Genomic DNA, 24,717 nt, shown 5'->3' with positions numbered 1-24,717 from the left:
CATAAAACTGATTTACGAACGGTGACCTGTCGTAAAAAGAAAGGCCGTTTTCTAAAAATATGGCTCCGTCCGTTGTGACACCTACGAATGGCCACAGACATACTGACACTTACTGACGACTGCCACCACAGACTTACTGACAACTGCCACTGACTTACTGAGACTTACTGACGACTGCCACTGACTTACTGAGACTTACTGACAACTGCCACTGACTTACTGAGACTTACTGACGACTGCCACTGACTTACTGAGACTTACTGACGACTGCCACTGACTTACTGAGACTTACTGACGACTGCCACCACAGACTTACTGACAACTGCCACTGACTTACTGAGACTTACTGAAGACTGCCATTGACTTACTGAGATATACTAAGGGCCGCCACTGACTTACTGAGACTCACTCAGTTACTGCCACTGACTATTGCCTGCAGAGCTACTGTGAGGATCTGTCCCGACATAAATGGACACATTGGTGTTATTACTAATTCATGCTTCAACATACATGCCACTTCATATGATCTCATAACAATCATCGCACCCTTCGTCTTCCGAGGGAGGTGCAAAATGGCCCGTTTTCTCTCTTTCACTCTCCTCCTAGTCGGAAACATGAAACCTGGTCCATGTGCGCCAAGTCCGTCCTCCGCGCTCCCGGTTCCTTCAGCGCCAAATCTGCTCCGCATTATCAAGCTTTGTTTGGCTTTCTCGGACCAGCGTGGACACTGATAGGGAACTTCTTTTCTTCTTTTTCCTTTACCAACCGCACTTTGATTTGATCATTTGAGCCATTCTCTCCTTGACGCGTGGTCTGGATCTCCCTGCTACCCGCACGTGGATCCGGAGTCTTTCTCTCATTCCATCTCTCTCTCCAGCTGACGATGCGCGAGGTTACGGTGGTAAACTAAACTCAAAAATCAAAAGAGACGCGGAATCACTGCCTGCATCCTTCATTCTGTCTCTGTTGCCTCTCCTCGTCTTTAATATAACGCTGTCTCTGCGATGTAAAAATACACTTTTTTTTCTTCTTTTTTTGTATCCACGAAGGATTTAACCTTTTTTTTTTCCGAGGAAAATTAGTTATGGAGACAATGAAGTTGAGCATGCGTTTTGTTCTGGTTTTATTCGGATTATTTTTGCTCTGTTCTCCATCTGCGAGAGCCGAGCCGGAGCAGCAGGAGGAAGAGGAGGAGGAGAGCTCATGTCAGGGCGCCTTCGACCTGTACTTTGTGCTTGATAAGTAAGTGGAAACAGCTTCATTAAAACATAGCAATATTGTACTTATGCACCATGCATTTACTTTTCCACCTCCTCAGACAGCATCTAAGACGCTGGAGAGGAGGCTGATTTACAGAGTACAGCTTGCTGAATAAGCAAAAAGAACTCTAGTGACTTTTGATGCAACACTGACATCTCTATTTCTCTGCAGATGTAAAAAACACTGTTTCTTTCCCCACATCATTTGTTCCTTTCCCCAAGAAAGAAAAAACGTGTAACCGTCCAGAGGCAAAGAAGCTGTTATTTCTTCCCCTTACTCACTCTCTTTGTTCAGTGTCGGTCCACTTTTTCATTTCCACCGTACGCCCACATAGGCTGGACTCTAGCCCCTAAAAAAATACTTTAAAAACATGGGAAACTAGAAACGATCTATGCAGCTTTATAGCATTCAAGCCCAGAATGTTAAACACTGTGACCCGTGTGATGGAGAACCTGCATAAAGAAGGAGCCTCTATTGTGAGCATTTAGAAACTTTATTACTCTGCTGTTTTGGCCTAAACGGTGCTGTATCAGCTTCTCCTTTCATTAATGGACCATTGAAGAAACATCAAAGGACAGGAAGCAACAGCGTCTCAATTTGGAGGGCAGAATGTGGCAGGCAGCACCTTTAATCGCTTGTTTTTTGGGGGTTTCCTCTGTGTGTATTTGAGAGATTAAAACATGTAAAAATGAAATCTTGCAGATTAGCATTGCGATGACTCTATTATGTCCAATGTGCCATTCGGCGCATGGCTTTATATAAATGGCTTTTATTATTCACCCTGATGGCCCCCCAGTCGGTATCAGCATCCAGTGACAAATTGAACATTTTTGACATTTTTCCCGACTTGTGAACATTTCGATTCTCGAGTATAAGTGGAAACAAAGTAAGAAACTGCTCCCCAGATGTGGCGGGCTGCATTTGTCTTGCGCTTTGCGGTAAGCACTGACACATGCTGCAAATAAGGAAACAACTTCTTTTTGTTCAATGTCGAAAGCCATTGTTAGCTTGTATGTGTGCTTTGGTGCCCTCTCCGGGTTTGACTAACAAGAGAGGAAGCTCATTAGAAATCGTCCTCAGTTGCACCCCAACCCCGTCCCTCAGGCCTGAGTGGGTTTTATGAGACGCAGCCGGAATTCTCTGCCCCGGTTGACCCGTGTGGACGGCGTTAAATGTGGGAGGATGCAGTTTCAACATGTGGAATAGCAGAATAAACAGGGTAGTGAAACGCTGACTGCCCTTCCTTCATCAAAGTACAGTAAGACACATGGGACTACTTTGGAGAACTTTGAATCATCGGTCCCCGAGAGTTCCTCTTTTGTAAATAACCAAAGGATATTGGACAGGCAGGAAGTTTACAGTGAGTAACACAAAAGGCTGAGGGCTCTGGTTGAACAGAGGGGGAAACATGAGCATGTCTCGTATTAGCTACTTGTCTTTTTTCTAATTGGTAATAGCTGTGGTAGCTGTTGTCTGCCAGGACAAAACACTGATACTCGACAGTGGTGTTGCATATGAATGAAATCACTCGCGTTTTCAATGCAGGTGGAAGTGTCTTTAGGGGTGAAAGGTGAAGCCTTATCCATAACCTAAGCAGCTGAGGGATGATAATGTAGTCAATGTCAATATTCATACATTTTTAGAAAAACAAGCACTTTTGAAACTTTTGAAAATTGAATTTATTCTGAAAGTACACGTTTTGCTGTTTGGAGTAATTGTTTTCCATTAATAAAAAGTGGTTGCCAATGATGGCAACCAAAGGTCAAGGGTTAGAAATGTCAGCTCCTGGACTTCATTTCTGTACAACCGGAAAGAATGTGCACCTCAACAAAATCCCCCCCGAAAATAAAAAGCCTGAGGTGGAGCGATATTTGGCTTGGATGTGCAGCAAAATGTGCAGAGCAAACAGAAAGAGTCACACACAAGGTAATGCCGACGGAATTGGTTCATTTGATTAGTAAAGAGAAACATACTTTGGGCACTGCGTTGCGTGGTCATGGGTTTCACAGTAACAAGGAAAGACAACTGCTGCGTCGGCTCGTAGAGTTGACTCAAAAGGCCTTCATTGCAGACTCGGGCAGATGATGTTATGTTGGGGGCCAGAACGGGAAGGAAGCCTGGCTCTTTGAGACAGGCTGCAGTCTGCGTGGGAGACTGGGTGGCTAATTCACACTATCCACAACTGCCAAGTGCCCTTCAGAGCTCATCATGGCAAAGTAAAGGAGAGGTGTTACAATACCTGCTGCTCGTCAAAGGCGTGAGGGCCGGAAAAAGTAGGATTGAACCCGTAAAAACCAAAGAGATCTATAGGTTGGTTCTCCCTTCAAATTCAAGCAGCACGAATGTGTGAAACTGTGACACGGCACGCTAATGACTCACTGGGTCCAAATGACGCAATGTGCAAAGCCAAAGGTCTCCAAATGAAACATTGTTGTTGATAATAAAACGTGAATAACTCCAAAACCCTCGGCAAATATGTTTTTTTTAAAACTTTTTCCATGTGTTGTTTTCACACAATACAATGATGGAACATTTGGGCGGCAGCCACACCCTCCCAGGCGCAGTTAGCCACATGGCTGCAGTGTGTGGTGTGTCATATGGGTCATACAACACCAATTAACTCACCACTACTGTAACCCTAAACACAGTCACACACAAACAGCCACGGCAACTGCTTTGTTAGGCTGCGCCCTGCGTATGATGTTCATCGCGACCACCTTCTTGGTCCGTCAGCGCGCAACATTTTGCAGACATGGATGACGTACGTTTTATATCGATCATTAGCACATTGGACTAGTTCAAATTGTAAACTGAAGATGGCGCTTAATGAAATTTCAAAGGATCAACAAAATGATTCTAGCTGTAAGCTTTCAAATATCCCCTGTGTTCATTCAGTATACTGACGCATGTCCACGAAGGAGGACGGGTATTTGCTGATTCGTAGTTTACTATTTCATAATAGAACAGAGCCAATGCTTTGAGGGGATATTGCATGGAAGAAATGATTCACCTCATGGCCCCAATGCTGATGTTCTCTTCTTGATGACTACATTTAACTATCGCGTTTTTGTTCATTGTGCACAAGTCTGACTCTTGCGTAATAATGCTATCACTGTTTAACTTGTTGATTGAATATCGAATAAAGAAGGCGAAAGTAAAACAGAAAGACGTACTTTTACCAGTTTACTTGCCGCCCTCCCCTTTGTTTCATTTCCAGCAACCCCCCCTCACCCCCCATCACCTCAGCGCCCCTCACCCCTCACTTGGTGTTTCTTCTCACAACCCCCGTTGTGTTAATAACAATCTCTCTCTCTTGTGAGCCCAGGCCAAATTACAGTCATTACCGTCTCGTCTTTGTCTTTCAAAACACTAATCACGGCTGCAAAACGTTGTTATTGATGTGGTCACGTTGGCGGGCCGGTCGTGCGATGGGTCGTGCTGCCTGATTCCTGGCAAGTCAGCTGAAAAACCGAGGCAGCAGCTGCAGTCCATAAATGTTTTGGATATGTCTGGCAGTGAAAGACGTTATCGCTGTGGAATGACACTGTGATTTGGTCTTTTGCAGCGAGGTTCTTTGGTTCATTTCAGCAGGAAGCGATGTCTTTATAAATGATACCATGCTGTTGGAACTCCCCCCCCCGGAGACAAAAAACAAGACCACCGGTTTTAAAGGGAATAAATGACACTCCAAAACTCCTTTCCAAAAACCTCTGGTGACACAGAAATGGTGCATCTCTTATCCCCCATAGTTGCCTTTTCCTCCCCCAAACAATTCCCCGGGAAAATTTGGCGAGCAGAGGTGCAGCATTAGCCCCTCATTGACTTCTGCAACGGCTGTTAAAGCAGGTCTGTGGTTCCAAACAAACAAATCCTTGTGCCCAGTCAGTCGAATTGGAGCAGCATCATTGGCTGCAGGCCGGGCTGGTGTGGCAGGCAACCTCCTCAGCGGAGTTGGGATTTTATTTTCTTCTTTGCAACACTTTGAAGCCGTGAGAACGAAGCCGAAGGCCGCCGATACTTCGGATCATTGGAGCTTTTTCCTACATGCCGTCATCCTGTTGCCCTCTGGGAGAGCAGGGCTTGCTGGATGGACTTGGTTCTCAAAATGTCTCACTTAAACAAATCTGACATCATTCAGTTGCTTTCGTTTTATGAAATAACATTTCTGAAATGTCATATTTGCCCTATAGTCTTTAAGAGGCAAAAGGTGTTTACCGTTTACTTGCTACAGCCCAAATGTTAGCAGTCTAAGATGCTTTACTAAAATCAATGTCAAAATGTTGAAAAAGTATGTACATAAATTGCGAGCGTGTTTACGTCAGCACTTAGTGGAAAGTCCCTCATAGAAGCAGACGTTCATGTCTGTGGGCTCCAAGTCTTGTTGTATCATTTGAAAATCCTTCAGCAGACACCTTGAGGCATCCTTCTCAAACTCGTCCGGTGCGGCGCGCCGCCGGAGTGTGGACGATCTGGCCCGGACCTGAAATTACTTTGACACCCCGGCCTCAAGGTTTCTTGTGTTTTTCGATCCATTACAGTGATCATCAGGTTGCAGTATAATTTGAAGTCAGTCTTGACATCAACCGCATTTCATTGCTACAATGATCAAAGTATTAATTCCTGCCGTTCACATTATTGGAACATTAGTATGGACAGTTCAAGAATGCGTCATGTGCAGCTAACTAATACTTCCTGTATGGAAACAATACAAAGCAGTTGACGACAGGAAAGTAAGAAAAACACCCGTAACTCTAAAACTGTCAACGACTCAACACATTAAGCTCTTTCTCTTGTTTCTTCTCTCTGTTTCAATCCAACAAGTTATGCCTCCTCCAGCTCAACTGTGTGCTCTCTTCGACACACACACACACACACACACACACACACACACACACACACACACACACACACCAAGTATGATTCACTTTCTGAAGAACCAGCTCTTTCAAAATCTACCAGTCATCAGAAAAATGCATTAATAAAATAACGGTCATATTTTCGTTTCTTCTGGGTTTCCTTGTCTCTTGATGACTTATTTGGAAACAGCAAACCGCCTCCATGGAAGAGAGGTGGAATGGTGCAGCCGAGGGACTTTTTTTGTTGTGCAGCTGAAGGATCAATTGGGCAAACCCAACCTCCAACAGACCGTATCGCTCTGGGAGCCTCGTCGTCTTATTAATGAAACCGTTTTCACGTGTTGAGTTTTAAATAATCGTACTATCGGGATTCAGATCAATCGGACATGACCAACGATGGTCTGTGGTTCCCTAGACATTAAAATCCTCATTTAAACACAACCTCGTCTTTCTAAGTTTCACCATTTTGCTGTGGTTGTAGCAACAGAAGCAAGAGATGTCCACCGACCGGCTTGTCTTAAAACCCAAAGAGTAAAAATAAGTCAGATCAGAAATATGCCAACCACACAGCAATTGAATCTATTGTTAACACTTTGCTTTGGTTGTCTGGTCTTGTTGGTGCTAACGCCTGTTTTGCATGCCAGCTGTGTCGGCTGAAGAGCACCAAAAACACTCGGCCTCACAGTTTTCATCCAATGCATCCAATGTTTTCTCTGGTTTGCCTTCGAGTCTCTGCGTTTTTCTGCGACGAAGCTTCAAACCGCTGTTGGGTCTTGATCACTTTGTCGGCAAATTGTATCGCCCCCTCACCTCTCGAAACCTTTATTTTACGTGTCCAAACCCCAAACCACTGAAATCGAGGGCTCAACTCAGATTTAAGAGGGAAAAAAAAGCTTTTGCTAAGAGTTATAGAATGTAATGGCCCACTTCCTTTCCCCGTGCTGTTTGGACAGGTGAGTAAAAGTGCAAGCTAGATCTCGGTCCCACGAATGCAGCCACCTCGGTCAGTTGAGCCCTTCCAAGACAAACAGGCGTCATTGTGGTTCAGAAACAAGGATGGGAAATGAAAACCAAAGATGCGAGTCCTCAGATTCACCCTGAAGTTAAAGAAATACTGAAGAATGATCCCAACGCCTCTACGGAGCTGCAGGAACTTTTCACCAGAATTTCTTCTTCTGCGCCCCCCCCCCACGCCCCCCCTCCGCTGCTGTAATGGAACAGTTTAGAAACGAAATGGGCTCTTGCCTTTCAGAGGGCATGTGTGTGTGTGTGTGTGTGTGTGTGTGTGTGTGTGTGTGTGTGTGTGTGTGCAATCCTTGTGTGTGACTCTTTCTGTTTGCTCTGCACATTTTGCTGCACATCCAAGCCAAATATCGCTCCACCTCAGGCTTTTTATTTTCGGGGGGGATTTTGTTGAGCTTGTAAGGTCTTGATGTGGGGGAACGAGTCATGTAGTCACATCAACAACAACCCAGAGAAAACGCTTAGTAAGGTGTTTAGACTAGACGAGTGATAACACTGAAACATACATTACAACTATGTTATTGTGGATGCTTTGATTGTAATTAATTGGACTGTTTTTACCGGCGTGGGGGGCTCGAGGGAATCCAAACCCTTACCTTTGGCAGAGGTGCAGTGTTTCACTCATTCTGCCAGATTCTTGGTGTTTTTACTCACAAGGTTGTTTTCCTTTATGGCAGCTCATGAGCAACCAATCGGTTTGTTTTCCTTAGAATTTAGGTCGATGAAGTTTGGCTCTCATTTCAGCTGCTGTTGCTTGTGTTGGTTCTTCTTGAAATCCTTGAGGCTGCAGAGTTTGTTGGCGTTTAAATGTCAATAAGTTCAGCAACCCTATGAACCGTCCTACAAACCTCCTGCAGATATCAGCTGTGTGACAGCACGATGCTTTCTGTTTGCCTCTAAAGGGGACAAATGGAAATAGAATGGCGGTGAAATAGAAATAGTTGAATCTATTTATTATTTATTTTGTCTTGACTGATTGGTTTTGAATGTGATGGGAACTGATACTACTAACAGGTGAGCTAGGATTACAGACTCAGTGTTTAGTCTGGTTTCTATTACCTCCCATACAAACAACTAATTCAGCAACAAATTGGCCATCAACAACGAAGGTTTAGCTTTAAAAAAGCTCCGTTTTGTACATTTGGCAACTCCTCAGTGGAGTCAAAGCTCCAATAAGTTTAAATCCAGCTAATACTGGTGGTCAACAAAACATGATGACCTTCTCTGCGGAGATCAATGTCGGCCAGTTCCAGTTCCACTCCAACGCAATTGCATCAGCTAGTTAGTAGCTAAAATAGCAGCATCCTCTTCAGTTTGACCACAGTCATTTAGCTCATTTCTCATTTGTCGTCCCTCTGGCTCACTCGTTTGCTAACGGATGACCAGCTAACCCGTCACATGTGCCGGAAGACCTTTCTGCTTATGCTCACACTTAATAAAGTGACCACACACACACACACCTCAGGAAATGAAGGTAGCTCCCATAGGGAGGTTTTCATTATAGTCCAGTTTTATGGAAGCTCCCCTGGGGACACCAGCAGCTTTTTCCTCAGCCTTCAGGGCCGTATTCAGGATACAGCAGGGTGCTAAATTACACACCAGACCACAACACCAGCGTCTTTTATCTCAACAGGCACCTAATGTGTACCTCAGGATAGTTGTTTAAGTTATTCCTCCTGCCCCTGGTTTTCATTTCCTCCCCATCAGGGTACAGCAACAGATAAAGGATCTACTAGCTATCAGTCTGTAGCCAGCGATACAAAAGTATATCTATTTTTGTTACAGATTATTTAGACAGGAAGGGAATTTACTGTGACAAGTTCAACAGTGTCTGGACAAAAATACAGCTTGTTCTTGTTTTGGAGCAAATTGTATTACACAATGTTATGTTTTTAGCTGGCACAGCAGTATTTTGTCTGCTTTAACCTGAGTGTGTCTGCTAGACATCAGTAACCTTAATAATCTTTAACACATATCAGCTTTCATCTTGGCAGGTTTTATGCTTGTTTTTGTGATTGTGATCGCTCTAGTTTAGGGATTTTAATAGTGATGCATTCAGTCTTCATCATCATCATTAAATCCTTTACATTTTTTCAACCACCGTTTGATCACAATTATGTTTTTTTGTCTCAGGTCTGGCAGTGTGAAAGATCACTGGGATGACATATACCTCTTTGTGGGGAATTTAGCGGAGAAATTCAAAAGGTAAGTGTCCACACACATCACAACACAATTCACCGAGCATGAGGTAGAAAATTGGAGACAACAACCGTGTACTGCAGCATGTGAACGGTTTGGAAAGAGTTCACAACCGGACTTTTAGGTCTAGGGAGCCTTTGCAGCCGTTCTGCCTGTGCACTCTGTACTTCCTGGAGCTGCAGATCACTAAAGAGAAACACACACTTTACGCAGCAGTCACTGCGGTAAAGTAAAATATATATCCGTCCCTACAGTGACAGCTGGCAATGCGCTTAGTCACCCAGCATGCGCGCCGATGTTTCACCGTCTTCAGTGGCTGATGTCTGGAGTCAGTGGGTCTCACACACACACAAAGGCCTCCGTGTGGACGGGCAGTCTGGGATTTACAGCCTCTGTCGATGCAGCAGCTTTGAGGGTCTCAATTCAGATCCTTTACCCCCTAATGGTGCTCACATCTGACATAGAAAGCAACGCTCTTGAATAAGAAAGGTATGCCCCAAATTGACAAAATGGAAAAAGCAGATTTTAAACTGTACCCATCCTGTGCCGCCTCTTCACGTCATCACAGCTCAAGGGATTATTACTGGAATAATTTACATCCTTTTTACTTTTAAGCATCGGCCATATGGATTCCAAACTTGTCAAACATGCAAACCAATATTTCAGTGAACGCAAAGAGAACTCTATAACAGAAAGTCACTGTAGATATTTACTGCACCTTTGAATGGCTGAAATGAGTAAAATGAGTAAAATCAAATTAGCTAACCCTGCTCGGAGGCCACAACACCACCTGGAGTTTCATGGTTTGAACAAAGCAAAGAAAGTCGGTTCTTCTGTTTTTTACAAATAGATACCGCAAATCTGCACTCGCTTTCTCACAAATGATACATCCCATTCTTTTACCTCTTTGCCGTACATGTTTCTTTACAAGCATGTAATTCCTTTCCGAATATAACATTTCACCCATCAACAAAAATAACCAGCTCTCCCCACATCTGAGGGTTGAGTGCGAATACAAACCTGTGAGTCACGGCACACACGCACAGCTCCGTGCAGCTCATCCAGCCAGCTGCCCTCAAACAGAGAGACGCAGTTTGTCATATTTATTGTTTAAATGAAATATTAATCGATGATTCTGAGGAAAATACTGGAGCCGTCACATTGTTTCTGTTTCTGTTTTTATTACTTATTACATGTTTTGCAAGGTGGGAAAACCCCAATGATAATGTTTGGCACGTGCCATCACTAATTGGTTTATCCGTGGGGATTTTTGTACTGCACTGGTGTGAGGCACTGAATGACGAGGATGTTTGTTTTTTCCTCTTCCAGTCCCATGCTGAGGATGTCCTTCATAACGTTCTCCTCCAGAGCATCCACCATCATGAAACTGACGGAAAACAGGTAAACTAAGTTGCGGCTGGTAAACATCTGCTTGATGGGAGGATTGACTACAACAGATTGAGCCAAGCTGAATTTTTTCCGACGAATAAATGTTTTCACAGCACGGAATGCTCTTCTCCCAGAAGAGTAACAGTCTTCTGTGAAGTAAACTCAGTGTTAGTATCACAGAAACGGTGTTTCCACGTAAATCAAAAGCCTTTCCGGCTGGCAATGAGGCTCCACTGACTAAACAGAACTTACAATATGCACCGTAGTGCAAATAGTAACAAAGCAGAAGGCAAAAAAACAAAAAAATAACAGTTAAATGGATTAGTTTCTCCAAAGGAGTAGAGCATAAAAAATAGAAAACTGCAGTTTAAAATGTTTCCTCTTCTCTGCAGAGAGAACATCAGAAAGGGGCTGATTGCTCTGAAAGACGAGGTTCCTGGTGGAGACACGTTCATGGACCTCGGCTTGCGCAGGGTAAGACTTGTTATTTGACACTTCTTTTTGAAAAGAGCCAGTCCACTGAACTAGTGGTTTAAAGCTGTAAGCTTTGGCATTTCCTGTCTTTCTCACCACGAAAATGTCTCCTTATTCAAAGGCGAACGAGCAGATCCACCAAGAGAACTTTGGTACGCATGATGGAAAAAAAAACAACCTTTTTCCTTGTGAATACCTTCTTCAAGCTCAGTCAGGACTTATGTTGAGGTTTAACCATGTCTGCAATAATTCTTCCAGGCCCGGCCAGCGTGATAATCGCGCTGACGGACGGAGAGCTGCTGGAACATCATCTCATCTCTGCGCAGCAGGAGGTAGACGCTTACAGCTCTGCCGCTGGGTAACACTTCCTTTGCTGCAAGGCCAGGACTTACTCGGTGTATCGCTTGTGTCTTCCAACAGGCGGAGAGAGCCCGGTCTCTGGGAGCTATCGTGTACTGTGTTGGCGTCAAAGACTTCAATGAGACGCAGGTAACGCCAACGTCATACATGAGGGGCTGTTTTACGTTTGTATCCCCTAAATGTCTTTATTTCTGGGTTTATATCAGTATTTCACATGCGCTCAGGGATCCACGCTTGTGGGTATTGCTCCTACCTCCATCTTGCAATGTGTGTATTCAGTGTTCTTGTGCATTTGTGCACATGGATAACCCATAATTTCAAAATTCCTGAAAACCAATCCAAGAGATTTTTTAACCCTGAGCTGCCTACACAAAGCTGGGCTGGAGAAAAAAAAAAGTGTGTGTTTGCAGTTCTCCGCATGTTGAATATTGTGTCACGCCATGTACATCCTGGTCCAATTTGATATTAAATGTCATTATCATCACCTGAATAATAAAGATGTCCCTCTAAACACAATATTTCCCCATTGCACTCATCCAATATTCTTCTCTAATGTAGCTCCTTGTCTCCTCTCCCTTCTTTCCTCCATCCACACCCCTCCATAGCTGGCCACTATTGCGGACACCATCGAGCACGTGTTTCCTGTGTTGGGCGGCTTCCACGCCCTGCGAGGAGTCATTGATTCGGTAAATAAACTCTTCTCGGCGCGGGGCAGCGTCCGTGGGGCTGAAGCTCACAAATGTCCACAGCGTTCATGTGTTTATCTTGAGTCTGTCCCGCATTAGGGGGGGAAGTCAGAAGTGACTCCAGGAAACACTCCAACATGAATGCACAGAGAGCCCAGTTACTCGTCAGACATCTGGTCACTACATTGGTTCGTCCCATGCAAGAAGGGATTTGATTTATTTCAGACACTCGCAGGTTTAGATTCGACTCAAACTGTGATTTAGGCCGAACTGTAGGTCTTTGTGTACTCCGGGCTCATGAAACTCATGCACATATTTAAAGAGTACACTACATGCCAGCTCCAACAACACCAAGGACGTCCTCCACGATGTTACGAATTCCAGCAGAACACTGATGTGGCCTCCGTGTTTGAAGTATTCATTTTAAAGGAGTGGGAAATGTTCAAAAGTGAAACTGTATGATTATTGAGCTCTCTTTTTCTAACAGAAAGATTTGTTTGTTACAAAGAGCCAAGCATCAGTGTGAGAAAAAGAAAAAAAAAACGACTTTCTCCTCGTCCACCCTGCAGATCATCAAGAAGTCTTGCATTGAGATCTTGGCAGCGGAGCCCTCCAGGGTGTGTGCGGGAGGTAGGGAGCTGAAAACACACATTCAAACGCACACACGCTCACACACGTACAGAAGACGGTGCCTCCTCCCATCATTTCTGGAACTGTGATCATTTCACCGCCGCGTGCTCATCACTCATCAGGAAACGATCGTATGTGAGCATCCAGAGCACTGAGATCTATTCACAACGAGCAGCGCGGTGGCGATCGCATCAAACGCTCTCATTCAAGGGATCGGCCGTGAGAGAGTGACGCTGGTCATATTGGCTGCACTGTAAAGTGGACAAAATCTTTAGTGTCCTGCCAAGAGATTATGACAGTTAAAGCAAAATGAAATGGACATTAAGAAAAGATGCTCTTTTGGCAATAGCAGAGGGGATTTTTACAGCTTCCCACATCTGCCATTGTCTTCTTTTCAAGAAGTGCTTCACTCTCTGCCTTCATAAAAAGTGAACGTGAAGCTAAAACGCGCTGTGGTCTCTGACGTGCTGCTGCACCGCTCAGTTCAGTGCCTGAGGTTCAGTCTCATCTTCATGTACACATTGCTGAGTGTTTTCACTAGTAACGTTGCAACTACTGAGGTCACTGTCCAACTCAGTACAAGGTATTTGTGCATTTGTGTGTGTTGTCAGTAGTGGTTATTAATAACTTGGGTTCCATGGTTTCCATCTGTAAAATGAAAAGAGTTTGCTTCCCTCTGGGTTCATGTGAGCCGCTGCAGCAGTCTTAGGTCCGCCCCCCAATCTGCTCTCATTGCAGTGCCCTCTGACCGCAAACCGGGTGTGCCTGTATGTTCATTCTGAGCCAGTGTCCGATCGAAATTTCAAATGAATATTCTCTTTTATAAAACCTGTGATGTGAGTTCAAATAATTGTTAGTGTCAACATGATAATATCGCTATAATACAATATAATACGATAATATCGCGATAATATCGCGTCCAACACATATGTAGTGGCAACATCTAAATAAGTGCATTTCAACCATAATGATACAAACCCAGAAGAACAAGAAACAAGAAAGTGCAATTTTATCAATATATGACGGTATTAACACGCACAAGCCCGGTATATAGATCTATACATATTCAAAGTTGTTAGAAATACAAAAACATAATTATTGTGGTACTGTACATTATTTCATTTAAGGATTGAGGCCCATATTTCCAGCAACCTTGTGAGCATTTGCTGAGCATCATGTACCACACACGCAGTATAAGATGGAATTTGTCTTTCCAGCGAGATTAAAAAACGATGTGTATGTGCGTTGTGTGACCAGAGTCTTTCCAGGTGGTGGTGGGAGGAAACGGCTTTCTCCACACCAGGAACATCAACCAGGTGCTCTGCAGCTTCAAAATCAACGAGACCGTTACAGTCAGTGAGTACGGCTTCGCTCGTTTCTGTCTCCTAATGTGACGAGGTTTACATCGGTCTCTATCAGGGCCCCTCTGCCTCTTTATCGCTGAATGAGAATAATCAGTGCACGTACAAATGGACCCTCACGAAAAAGCTTCTAAAGCCAAGCGGCTGAAGCAGCTCTAGAAGTACCGCTAGAATTATTGTCTATAATTTACAACAATACAACAGCTGCAGGTATCAGACTCAGGAGCCTTCAGTAAAATCTTGTCTTTGCTTCCCAGATGAAAAGCCGGCTGAGGTAAAAGACACATTCCTAATGTGTCCGGCTCCGGTCATCGAAGAAGTTGGGAAGTAGGTGCCTCTTTTGTTCATCACTGATTTCACGTGTACCTTTGAATCCCATTCTTCCCCTGAGACACGGAGGAGCACGTGCGTGCATGCATGCGTACACGTGTCCGGACCGCCAAACGCCTGCCGTACATTAGCTCTTTTTACGACCCCCCCCCCACCCGCGGCCGCATTCCTCTTTTCTTGATCCCGGTACGGCTTACAGCGACACGCAAGGCGCTCTGCAGTTGAGCCAGCACGCGCCGTCGTGAAGCCTCCATCGGCCCTGGCGTGACGGTTCCCCACAGCTCCTCGTGGCATTGTAGCATCGTTCAGCTCATTATTTTTGTGGTCACTTTACAGTTTTGGTTCGGCTGCGTCAGTCCTTTCCAGATGCAACAGGCAGCTGTTTTCTCCCTAAAGCTCCAACAGCACAGTGTGGGCTGAACAGCAGACACTGTTTGCTCACACGTTTGCCGTAAACACTTTCAATGTTGTGCTTACAGCTTGTTGTTTAACAAAAAAAATATATATTTTTTTAAAGCAGCTTAAAGGGCTTTCCCGACACAGCGTCCAAATATACCGGACAATGTAAGTACTTGTGTCATCTTGGTACTTTCCATGACTCTGAAGAGACGGATTCTACTGAGGCCGCTGAGATTGTTTAGCAGAAAACGTTCACCGCGGGGTCGCAACCCCCCCGAGCGGCGGCCAGAGCCCTTCATCAGGTCAACCTCGCTCTCTTTTCAAAGCCCCACCGTGGTCCAACATCAACAATCCACAGACCTCCTTAACCAACGTCTCCATGGGAAGAAAAGTGCAACAGTCCACAGAAGAGACGCTTCAGCGGACTGTGGCTGAAATCCTTGGGACTGCGTTGACACAAAGAGCCACTTTAGCTCCTCTTTCACACACTACTTTGACCTGCAGTGGTATTTGTGTCGGTTATTTGCGTCATTCCTTAATTGCGCTACAAATTCCATCCTTTAATTCTCCCATAAAATCCGATTCCCGGCTAATAATTACAGTAGCGTGGAAAGAGAACATGTGCATGGAGGACAGATTTAAACGGCCTGCACTGATTGATTGATGCTCCAGCAGAGGAGGCTCTTCCCTTTTCTCTTCTCTACGGCGTGAGGCCACTTGTTTGTGAGCGGCAGGGTAAACACGCATTCCCCTCTGTTTTCAAACTGCTCCATGGATGCCGAGACAAATGAAAAACGTGTTCGGCTAATTAGCAGCTTCGATAGCAAGCGTGTAATCCGTGTCAGTAGGCATGCGGGCTGTTTAGTGCCTGTGTTAGGCAGATTTTTCTTTTAATGAGCAGCATACCTCCAGTGTTTTGTCTCATATGTCCCGTTCCAGTGTGTACATGTGTGTACATGTGTGTACATGCGTGTACATGTGTGTGTTCCCCGCGGTTTTATTCATAAAAACATGAACGCAAACATCTACTTCACCTCTAAGGCTGTTTTCAAGTTAGAATCTCCTAAAGACCAGCTGTTAGTCATCAGCAAGGTACGTCTGCTGTTGATCATGAACTCTACCCACAAACCCAGCGTCTCTGTCTGTCTCTCTCTCTGTCTCCCTCTTCGTCTGTCTCTCTGTCTGTCTGTCTCCAGCCTGCTTCTTTTCAAACCGGAGAAGCAGCTCACTGAGTCAGAGCAAAGTCGGGTCTCTCAGACTTTTATATCTGCCAGACCTCCTTCCCATCCACGTGGTCCTCTTGCAGAGAAGACCTGTGTGTGTGTCGATCCACTCACCATGAAGCTTGTGCATCGGACACAGCTTTTTATACGGCGTCGTCCGGTGAACTCAAGATGTCACTGAATCGTACGTTTGCGGTCTCACATTTTCACTCGCAGTTCGCAGGCGGCTCGGTGACGTGAGTCGGTGGGAACGCCGTGAGTTCAAATGACATCATTGTGTTCAAACAGATGGAGCTGAACGCACTCCTCCTGAGAGTGTGTGTGTCTGTTGTTTCGTTTCAGGGTGATCTATCTGCAGGTGAGCATGAATGACGGTCTGTCCTTCATCAGCAGCGACGTGCACTTCACCACCGTTGAGTGTGTAAGTTTTGCCTTTTCGCCTCCTGTTCAGGCATCAGTCCTGCCACTTCTTCATCAGTCATTTGGCGATGTAGATTTAAACGACTAAGCCAACACATTTTGAATAGAAAAACTGCACTTTTGAGCACTAGAGGGTTTGTGCCTCCGTTACAGCGAGTCAATCAAGGTGTGCGAATGAATAGCACTGTGTCGCAGGGTGGAGCTCCATTTCCTATAAAACAAGATTAAACAAGATGCAATTTCAGACTATTTTAAGCAATCTAAAGAAAAGAAAAAAAATCCCATGTGTTGGAACATATGGACCGCAATAAAAGACACGAACAACCCCTGTGAGAACCTCCCCAAAGTCTCCCAGGCTGCCACGGCTTCAGCCTTTGTAGTTAGTCCATAAAATGCGCCCGTGTAGCATGAGAGAACCCACTGTGTGTGTGTGTGTGTGCGTGTGTGCGTGCGTGCAAGACGCAGCTGTGGTGATCGTCACAACTTCAGCCCGTCGGCTGTTGAAAGCTCAAGAAAACTAGTTTCTGAGAGACGACAATTAGCGACTTCTCGTGACTGCGGCGTTTGACGGTTCTGATGTCGTGTGTGCGTTCACTCCGCAGTCTGACGGCACAATTCTCCTGATCTCCCTGCTGGTGTTGTTCCTGCTGCTCGCGCTGCTCTTCATGTGGTGGTTCTGGCCGCTGTGCTGCACTGTGGTAAGAAGACATGAACTACGCTCAGGAGGGGACCGGCGTCGGACACTTACACTACAGTTATCCAGACCTGGGGAGGGCTCTGTCTGCACTCCAAAAGGGGCATCCGGCAGTTTAAAAACAACATGCAGACCTTAAGGAGGTCCTCTAAGAGGGGACGAAGGGGTTTGTGAACAGCTCATCGATGTCGTATATGTCTCGTTGTTCCACAGGTGATCAAAGAACCACCTCCTCCACCTCCTCCCGAGCCTGTGAGTAAAAAGACGCACAGCAAATGCTACTAGAGCTTGAATTTGGATAAAGTAACTTAAGACAATGACGAATATGATGCTTTGCAAGCTTCGCCAGGGGTCTGGGACGGTTTAACACTTCCTTTAGACTAAGTGGCCATGCTGTGTTTGCTTCTTCCCACTCTGCTTATATGTTATATTTGCATAATGTGTGTATACCGTCTTTTGCTTAAACAGCCACCGTGTTAAGCCTTAAATGAATGTCAGATAAGGCGCATCGCGAACGTTGGTTGCCAGATCTCGTGTGTGTGTGCTGCTCAAAGACCATTTGTGTGCGAGAAGGTTCGATCGATGTGACAGATATTGAGGCGAGTAGTCAAAAGTCCCTGTTAAAACGAGTCTCTTTTTGTGTGGATATTGGTGATTTAGGAGAGTTCAGATGACGAAGACGGCCTGCCCAAGAAGAAGTGGCCCACCGTGGACGCCTCCTACTACGGAGGAAGAGGAATCGGAGGAATCAAGAGGATGGAGGTGACAAAGGCGACAACCATCGCAATTGAATCCATAACAAAAGACCTCTGAGGGGGATCGGGCCACTGTCGGTGTGCTATTCATGCGCTGTGTGCTGTCCGCAGGTGCGTTGGGGAGGGAAGGGCTCCACCGAGGAGGGGGCGAAGCTGGAGAAGCCAAAGAACGCCGTGGTGAAAATGCCCGAGCAGGAGTACGAGCCCTTCGAGCCCAAACCCAAGAAACCCCACAGCAAGAGGGCGCCTCAGGACCGGAAGTGGTACACGCCCATCCGGGTAAACACACCGTTTTTAGACGACGGGGCTTACGTGCCGTCCCGTAGCAAAAGGCCGGTTCCTCGGGAACACAAGAATCCGCCTCGCTTACGGTTTGACCGCTGTGGAGTTTTTCTGAGCTCTTGCCCGGCGAGTTTCAAATAACTGCGGGCGGCGGAACTTTCTCCACCCGCAGAGAAGCTTGAACTCCTTCAACCGAAGAGAAAAACATGAAAAGCACCACGAGCGACGAGACAGCAGAGAGGAATAAAGCCGCTTATGGTGGTATTTGTGTATAATTAGTTGCATAAGCGCAACATTCCGCCCCTTGACGTAACGTATTCTCCAGACGGAGGGAGACGTTATCAGACGGGCCGTCAGCGCTGTTTCTGCTTTAATCCTGCAGAACGACGCAGCTCTGTGCAGCAACACTGGCCTTTCATGCAGGGGCCACACGGACCGTTATCTGCACACACTGCTACTGTAAAGCTAAAGCTGTACTTTAAATATGACACCGGGCGACAAACAGCCCTGCGGTGACTCCTGGTGAAATGTGGCACGACTCACACGCCGGAGGAGCCTGTGGAGGGAAGACGGTGCATCGGTGCGCTGAGTGGTCTCTCGGTAGTTTCACATGTGGACTTTTTTTTTCTTGTCACGGTGGTGCCACCGATTTGCTTGATTTGTGGCGGCAGAGGGATCGATTCACCGACAATGAATGATCGTGTCTTCAGTTTAGCAGAATAAATACAAACTGAACTAGAACCAAATTATGACCAAGTGACTCAGGGAGGGAGGAAGTAACGATACACACTGACACAGTAGAAACCGTATGAATGTGACGCCACTTACTCAGGGACTGTCATGGATTGCGGCGTGGGAGTGTTTGGTGTCCAGATGTGGCCAGCTGTTGAACCACTCCCCTCTGTCCCGTTCAGGGTAAACTGGATGCGATCTGGGCTTTGTTTTGCCGCGGATACGACCAGGTGTCCCTGATGAGACCCCAGCCCGGCGATAACGTGAGTACCTCAGCAGTGTTTCCTTTCACCAAAGGCTTTACACACTCACACACACACACACACACACACACACTCGTATCCCCTGGTCCACACGATGGATTCATCCCTCCTGCAGTGTTTGATGTCTAATGACCCGTAGCTGGTTTCATCCTTTCTTTCTTTTCATTTTTATTGACTTGCAGAGTGAATTGATTTAATATTAAATTCAAAATAACAATAACTCCTCATATTTGGGCTCATAATAATGGCGGATGCCGCAACTCATTTGTCAGTGTGATAATGTTAAGCTTCTTTATATTTTTTATGTAACCTTTGGATTAGAAAGTGACTGTGGGATTGGTCCCTCCCTCCCTTCCTCCATCTGTCTCTGCTGGTGTTTCGGTGCTGCTTAACACCTCGGCTGGCTCGTCTCCGTCCCGATGAGCTCGCTCGCGTCTGCTTCACATTAGACGCCATAAATCGGACCAAAAGCAGAACCGCAGGCAGATCCTTGCTGCTCTTTTCTGATGGGTTTGCGTGTTTGTGAGACGTTAAAGGCCCCCCCGTCTCCTCATATCAGCCACATGGTTTAGTTTCAATGCCCGTGAAGGAAAAGAAAAGCCCCAGATAAGAGTTTGGTTTGAATGCGGAGAAGAAGGGAGGTCACTGAGATTAGAAAGCTGATGTTAACGGGGTTGACTTCGTACCCATCAGACATCAGCACATTGCCTCGCTTCTCCACCCACTCCCCATTCTCTCTTTCCTGCCCTCCCCCAATTCTCCCTCCTCCCCGCTCTCCACAGCCAACTCTCCCAACAAACTGTGCCTCATGAGTAGAAAATCTTCAGTGATTTCTTTTTATTATTATTTTATGGGAATTCCACATTTAAGAGTGTTTTTTTGGCACTAGAGACACAATTTGCTTTCAGTTCCTCCTGAGGCAAGTCATATATAACACAATCACCACAAAGCAAACACACAATCTCCACAAAGCAAACCGGCAGTCAGATAAAGAAAAGTTTCTCTTATTAAAACAACAGATTTGTCTTCCACAGAGAAGTTCTTAGCGACGTCCGCATGACGCAACGCTTACTTTCGAGAAGAAATCGTGGCTCTTTTTTCCACACAAATGATGTCGCCTCCTCAGGTCATTTGCGGCTCCTAACGATGCGGTAGAAACATCTACCAGGCCAGCAGGCCGCTTCATTTCCAGGTACTTTAGTGTTTTATTTCAAGGCAAACGTGGAGTGGAAAGAAGAGCTTTTTCTTAAATTTTGCTTCAGGTTTTACCTAAAAAGTGCGTTTGTGTGTTAATTGCCTGCAACAGACCTTTAGTCTCACACTGACCAGCGGCGCCCGCTCCGGACGTAAAGCCAGCTTGGATTCTTCGTCGTGTGTTGCCGTGCCGACCGCCACAACAACAGCTGAATGCGGCGCCGTGACGCCGGCCGCATTGGGACACTAGTTATGCAGTTCACACCAAAACATATATATTTCATATACTCTAACTAAATATATCACAAGGATGGAGTTATCTACATCTGAGACAGGAGTTAGCAATTATGAGAATGTGTGTGTGTGACCGCATCCATCACACTGACGTCAGAGAGTACAGTACCAGGAGGAGTTAGTCCAAAAAGCTCGCTCCATTGCTTTCTCTCCCATAAACACAAGCCTCCCATGGGGAGTATTTAGCTGGCTAAAGGACATGAGGTAATACCGAGCAACTGCCAGGGCCGCCTGCACCACCCGACCAGCCGCCTGCACCACCCGACCGCGTCTCACACACGCACACACAGAAATGAGCGCGTTGCCCGGGCGATGTTACGACCTCGGTGAGACCGTAGACGTTGGTGGAGGTCAGAGCGAAAGAACAAGCGAGTGCGGCTTTATTTAATCCAGGACAATGTTCATAGATTCAAGCCGCAGGTGCGTGCTAGGTTCACTTTGCAAAGGTAAGCGGGCAGCAGGTGGGACGACTCATCTCCCCGACTCAAACTGGTGTATATTGAAGAATTGCCACATATACATTTGTTTTGTTGTCATTTTCCTCTTTCCGGTGCCTCCATTTGTCTTCAAAGTCGCTGTAGTTACATTTTAAGGCGTTTATTCGTTCAAGTCCTCAAACCACACAGCTTTCTAAGTGACATCAATTCGCCCATTTTCCAACGAATAAAACCACGGTCCCGTGGCTCCAATCGCTGGCTATTAGCAGATTAACATTACTCGCTGTGGCTGCCAACATCATGCAACCACGGAGCGAGGGGAGCGACGGTGGCACCAGCGACCTCCGTGCACTCTGCTGGAGCTCGTGGTCACTGGAATATTTAACGAGCAGCTCAGGAGCGAAATGGGATTTCTGCCGGAACCGTTTCATTTGTTTTACGGTCCGATAAGTCAACCGGTTCACCTGTTGAAATGTTATAACACACACACACACACACACACACACACACACACACAAGCTGCAACCCTCTAAAACCATACCGATACTGATCATCAACCTACATTGATGTCACACCGTACACACTATTTCTGCCGTCCCATTTAAATCCCAGACTGAGGAAATGTTGAGATATTTTGTATATATTATCGTTGGATCTCTTCAGGCGAAAGTTCTTCAACCCATGAATTCCCTTCTTTAATCTCACACGTCTCCCTCCTTTCTTCCCCTTCAGGGTCGATGCATCAACTTCACGAGGGTGAAAGAAGAGTCAGCGGCAGTCAAGGCCCCACCTCGCACCCCGATCCACACCCCCTCGCCCCCGCCACCGGACTACCACCCCGCGCCCACTTCCCCGCCCCCCACCGCCGCCGGCCCTCCTGCCAGATCCCCCCCTTCAGGCCAGGTGCCCCCGGGGCCGCCGCCGTCACGCACGCCCCCGGGGCTTCCCTGCGCGCCGCCGTCGCGTCCCCCGCCCAGCCTGTGACTCTGAAACACACAGACGGGAAAAAGAAAAAAGAAAAAAATCCCCGTCCCGCCCCGTCCCTCCGTCCCCCCCCCAACGCACCCGCTATGATGTCACAGACTCCCCGCTCTGTTGACCGGTTCTTTGAGTCGAAGGTGATGTTCCTCGCGCCATGAGCCAAGGAGCCACAGTGTTTTCAGTCCCAGTCGCACTCTGTTCCTCTTCTTGTGTGTGAGAACGTCGAGTCAAACTGCACAAAGCCATTGAAGTCATTTCCAACTAAAAACCTGCGTCTCTGTGTGGTTGTTTAATGTTGCGTTGGAAGGAAAGAAAGCAGTTTGACCGGACGCGTCGTCCCACACAGAGGCTGGACGGGGGGATTCGGGCACATTTATTTTACTTAGCGTTGGCGTTTGTGAGATCGTGGTGGATTGTTGCTGGACAGCAAAGCATGTAGGCATAATAGAAGAAACACAGAATAAAACAGCAGTTCATCAACTAGCGGCTGACTGCGTCTTCAGCCGAAAAGTAGGTTGAGAAACTGAGTGAACCCGGTTAAACGTCGAATGGACTGGATTTCTCCGTTGCTGTCACTGTGAATCAGAGGTTTTGGGAATTAGATTTCACTTCGTGTTGATGAACTTAGTCGGTGTTGATTAACCGAGATAAAGAATATCAGATTTGCCCAGAAAGAGTAATTTGACAAATTAGAGCTGGTCACTGCTGTCAGTGTCAAAGGGGTTTATTTCTTCACCTTTTTGTGATGTTTCTTCTATCCAACCACATGCTAAAATATGACCAAGCGACCAAGCAGAAATGATACAGTAACAGCCTTTTGTGGGCCAGTTTTTGTCAAATTAGTGACAAGGAAGTGTACAGATGTAATGTGGAAGGTATGTTTTTACAATGTGTGATACGTTTTGGATCGTTATGTTGGTCGATATCTTTGAGGTTTTGGATTTCGTCCTTAACTCCCATTTATTGTTCATTGAACTTAGAATACAGCAATATATATTTTAGGGTTTTTGGTATCTGCGTAAATAGACTGCTGGACAACTACAGTATGCATTCCTTTTTGTAGCATTTGGACATTTTTCAAATCTGACAACCAGAAATCAGGTTGACGTCTCCCCCACACCTTTTCATACACAGTCCTCAAACTGTACTTTAAAACCATTATGTGTGTTTTATCATCACCGGTCACATTGCAACTGCAGGGCAGTTCAAGGAGCATCTAATTTATTATACTCCCGGGAGAAATGGTGGAGTACCTGAATATCGACAAGGTGTCCAACCACAAAGACGGACACTGTGCACAGAACTTTGATACGCAACGGCTGGCCAGTTCAAAGTGAGCAGCGTTTCACGACCCCTCCGCTACACAGAAACATTTGAAACCGGATGTGAACCGTCACTGTTTATTCGTTAAAAAAAAACTCAAATTTCATAAAGCTTGGTGTGCGTTACGCATCTCGTAGGTCCTCGCTGGCATTTAGGCAGTGAATAGATGTTGAATTGGGGAAATGGACCTGGATAACGGACAGAACTGGGACATTTTGACTTCAATGTGTAGAAATGAGGTTTAAAAAAAAGCTGGTATTGCTTGTTTTTTTCCACTTCCTTCCGGGATTTACTACTTCTTTGATTCTTTTATACTTTCATTATGAAGAAGGTCTGACATTATAACGTGTAACCTTTTACTATGTGCATTCATTATCGCTCTCACTGCCTTAAAGCGGAAATATGGAGCTCAGTTAGAGAAACGTGCTGCATATTCCAATTTCGCAAGCAATTTCTAGCATTACATTTGTCTATATTTCCCCTTATAGTTATAGAGATAAGAAACGCAGAGATGACCGTTTGCTTGTTTTGTCTCTGACCAGAACTTAGATGCGATCTTTCACGCTTCCATTCACACAAACCAAGGTTTAAAACAATTACAGTTGGGGAGACTGAAGAGATTTTGTTTTTTAACAGTGTGGTGATTCAGTTCCACTCTTTGCATTAGATGCTGCAATGTGGGGAGATCCGTGTTTGAAGGGGAGCGTGTGCAGCTCGATGAGGTAAACCATGTTACCTATAAACAGCAGTACTGAAGCAAACACCAAAGACTTATAATCATTTTACCTTGTTGATTGAAATGACTTTGCTTTTTCTTTTTTCTTTTTTTAAACGGTATCAATAAAAGTTGACTTCCAAGCTTCTAGCTGAGATGGTCTGCGTGTGATTTCTGCCTGCATGTTGCCCGGTTTAGCCTAGCATAGCTTCATTTCATTAATGCTGTGTACATGGCGTGTAATCAAGTCCACATTAACCATTGACGCTGTTCGACAGATCAAATTGTCTTCTGTGAGAACGTTATTCAAAGTAATTCAAGTGTATTACCGGATGCAGGGATGGACATGATGGCACCAATGGGCCTTTATAATGGTAAATACTGCACACGTGTGAATTATTAAATGCATTTCCATAAAAATGGCTACACATTTGTTG

At 45.7% G+C, this 24,717-nt stretch overlaps 1 protein-coding gene across 1 annotated transcript; it reads left to right on the top strand.

The window, feature by feature from the left end:
- Positions 1-604: 604 nt before the first annotated feature.
- On the top strand, positions 605-24,430 carry antxr1c (ANTXR cell adhesion molecule 1c). Its single transcript, XM_040176990.2, has 18 exons — positions 605-1,242; positions 9,273-9,344; positions 10,668-10,739; positions 11,120-11,201; positions 11,323-11,353; positions 11,460-11,533; positions 11,622-11,690; positions 12,167-12,247; positions 12,817-12,877; positions 14,135-14,233; positions 14,496-14,565; positions 16,533-16,611; positions 17,213-17,308; positions 17,518-17,556; positions 17,965-18,066; positions 18,171-18,338; positions 19,256-19,336; positions 21,994-24,430. Exons 1-18 carry the CDS (start codon positions 1,085-1,087, stop codon positions 22,243-22,245), a joined length of 1,686 nt encoding a protein of 561 aa, XP_040032924.1. The 5' UTR covers positions 605-1,084; the 3' UTR covers positions 22,246-24,430.
- Positions 24,431-24,717: the final 287 nt, after the last annotated feature.

This window comes from Gasterosteus aculeatus, chromosome 5 (assembly GCF_964276395.1).
Source record: "Gasterosteus aculeatus chromosome 5, fGasAcu3.hap1.1, whole genome shotgun sequence".
NCBI lineage: Eukaryota > Metazoa > Chordata > Actinopteri > Perciformes > Gasterosteidae > Gasterosteus > Gasterosteus aculeatus.
The sequence above is the reverse complement of the archived record's forward strand: the minus strand, read 5'-3'. Positions and strand labels throughout refer to the sequence as shown.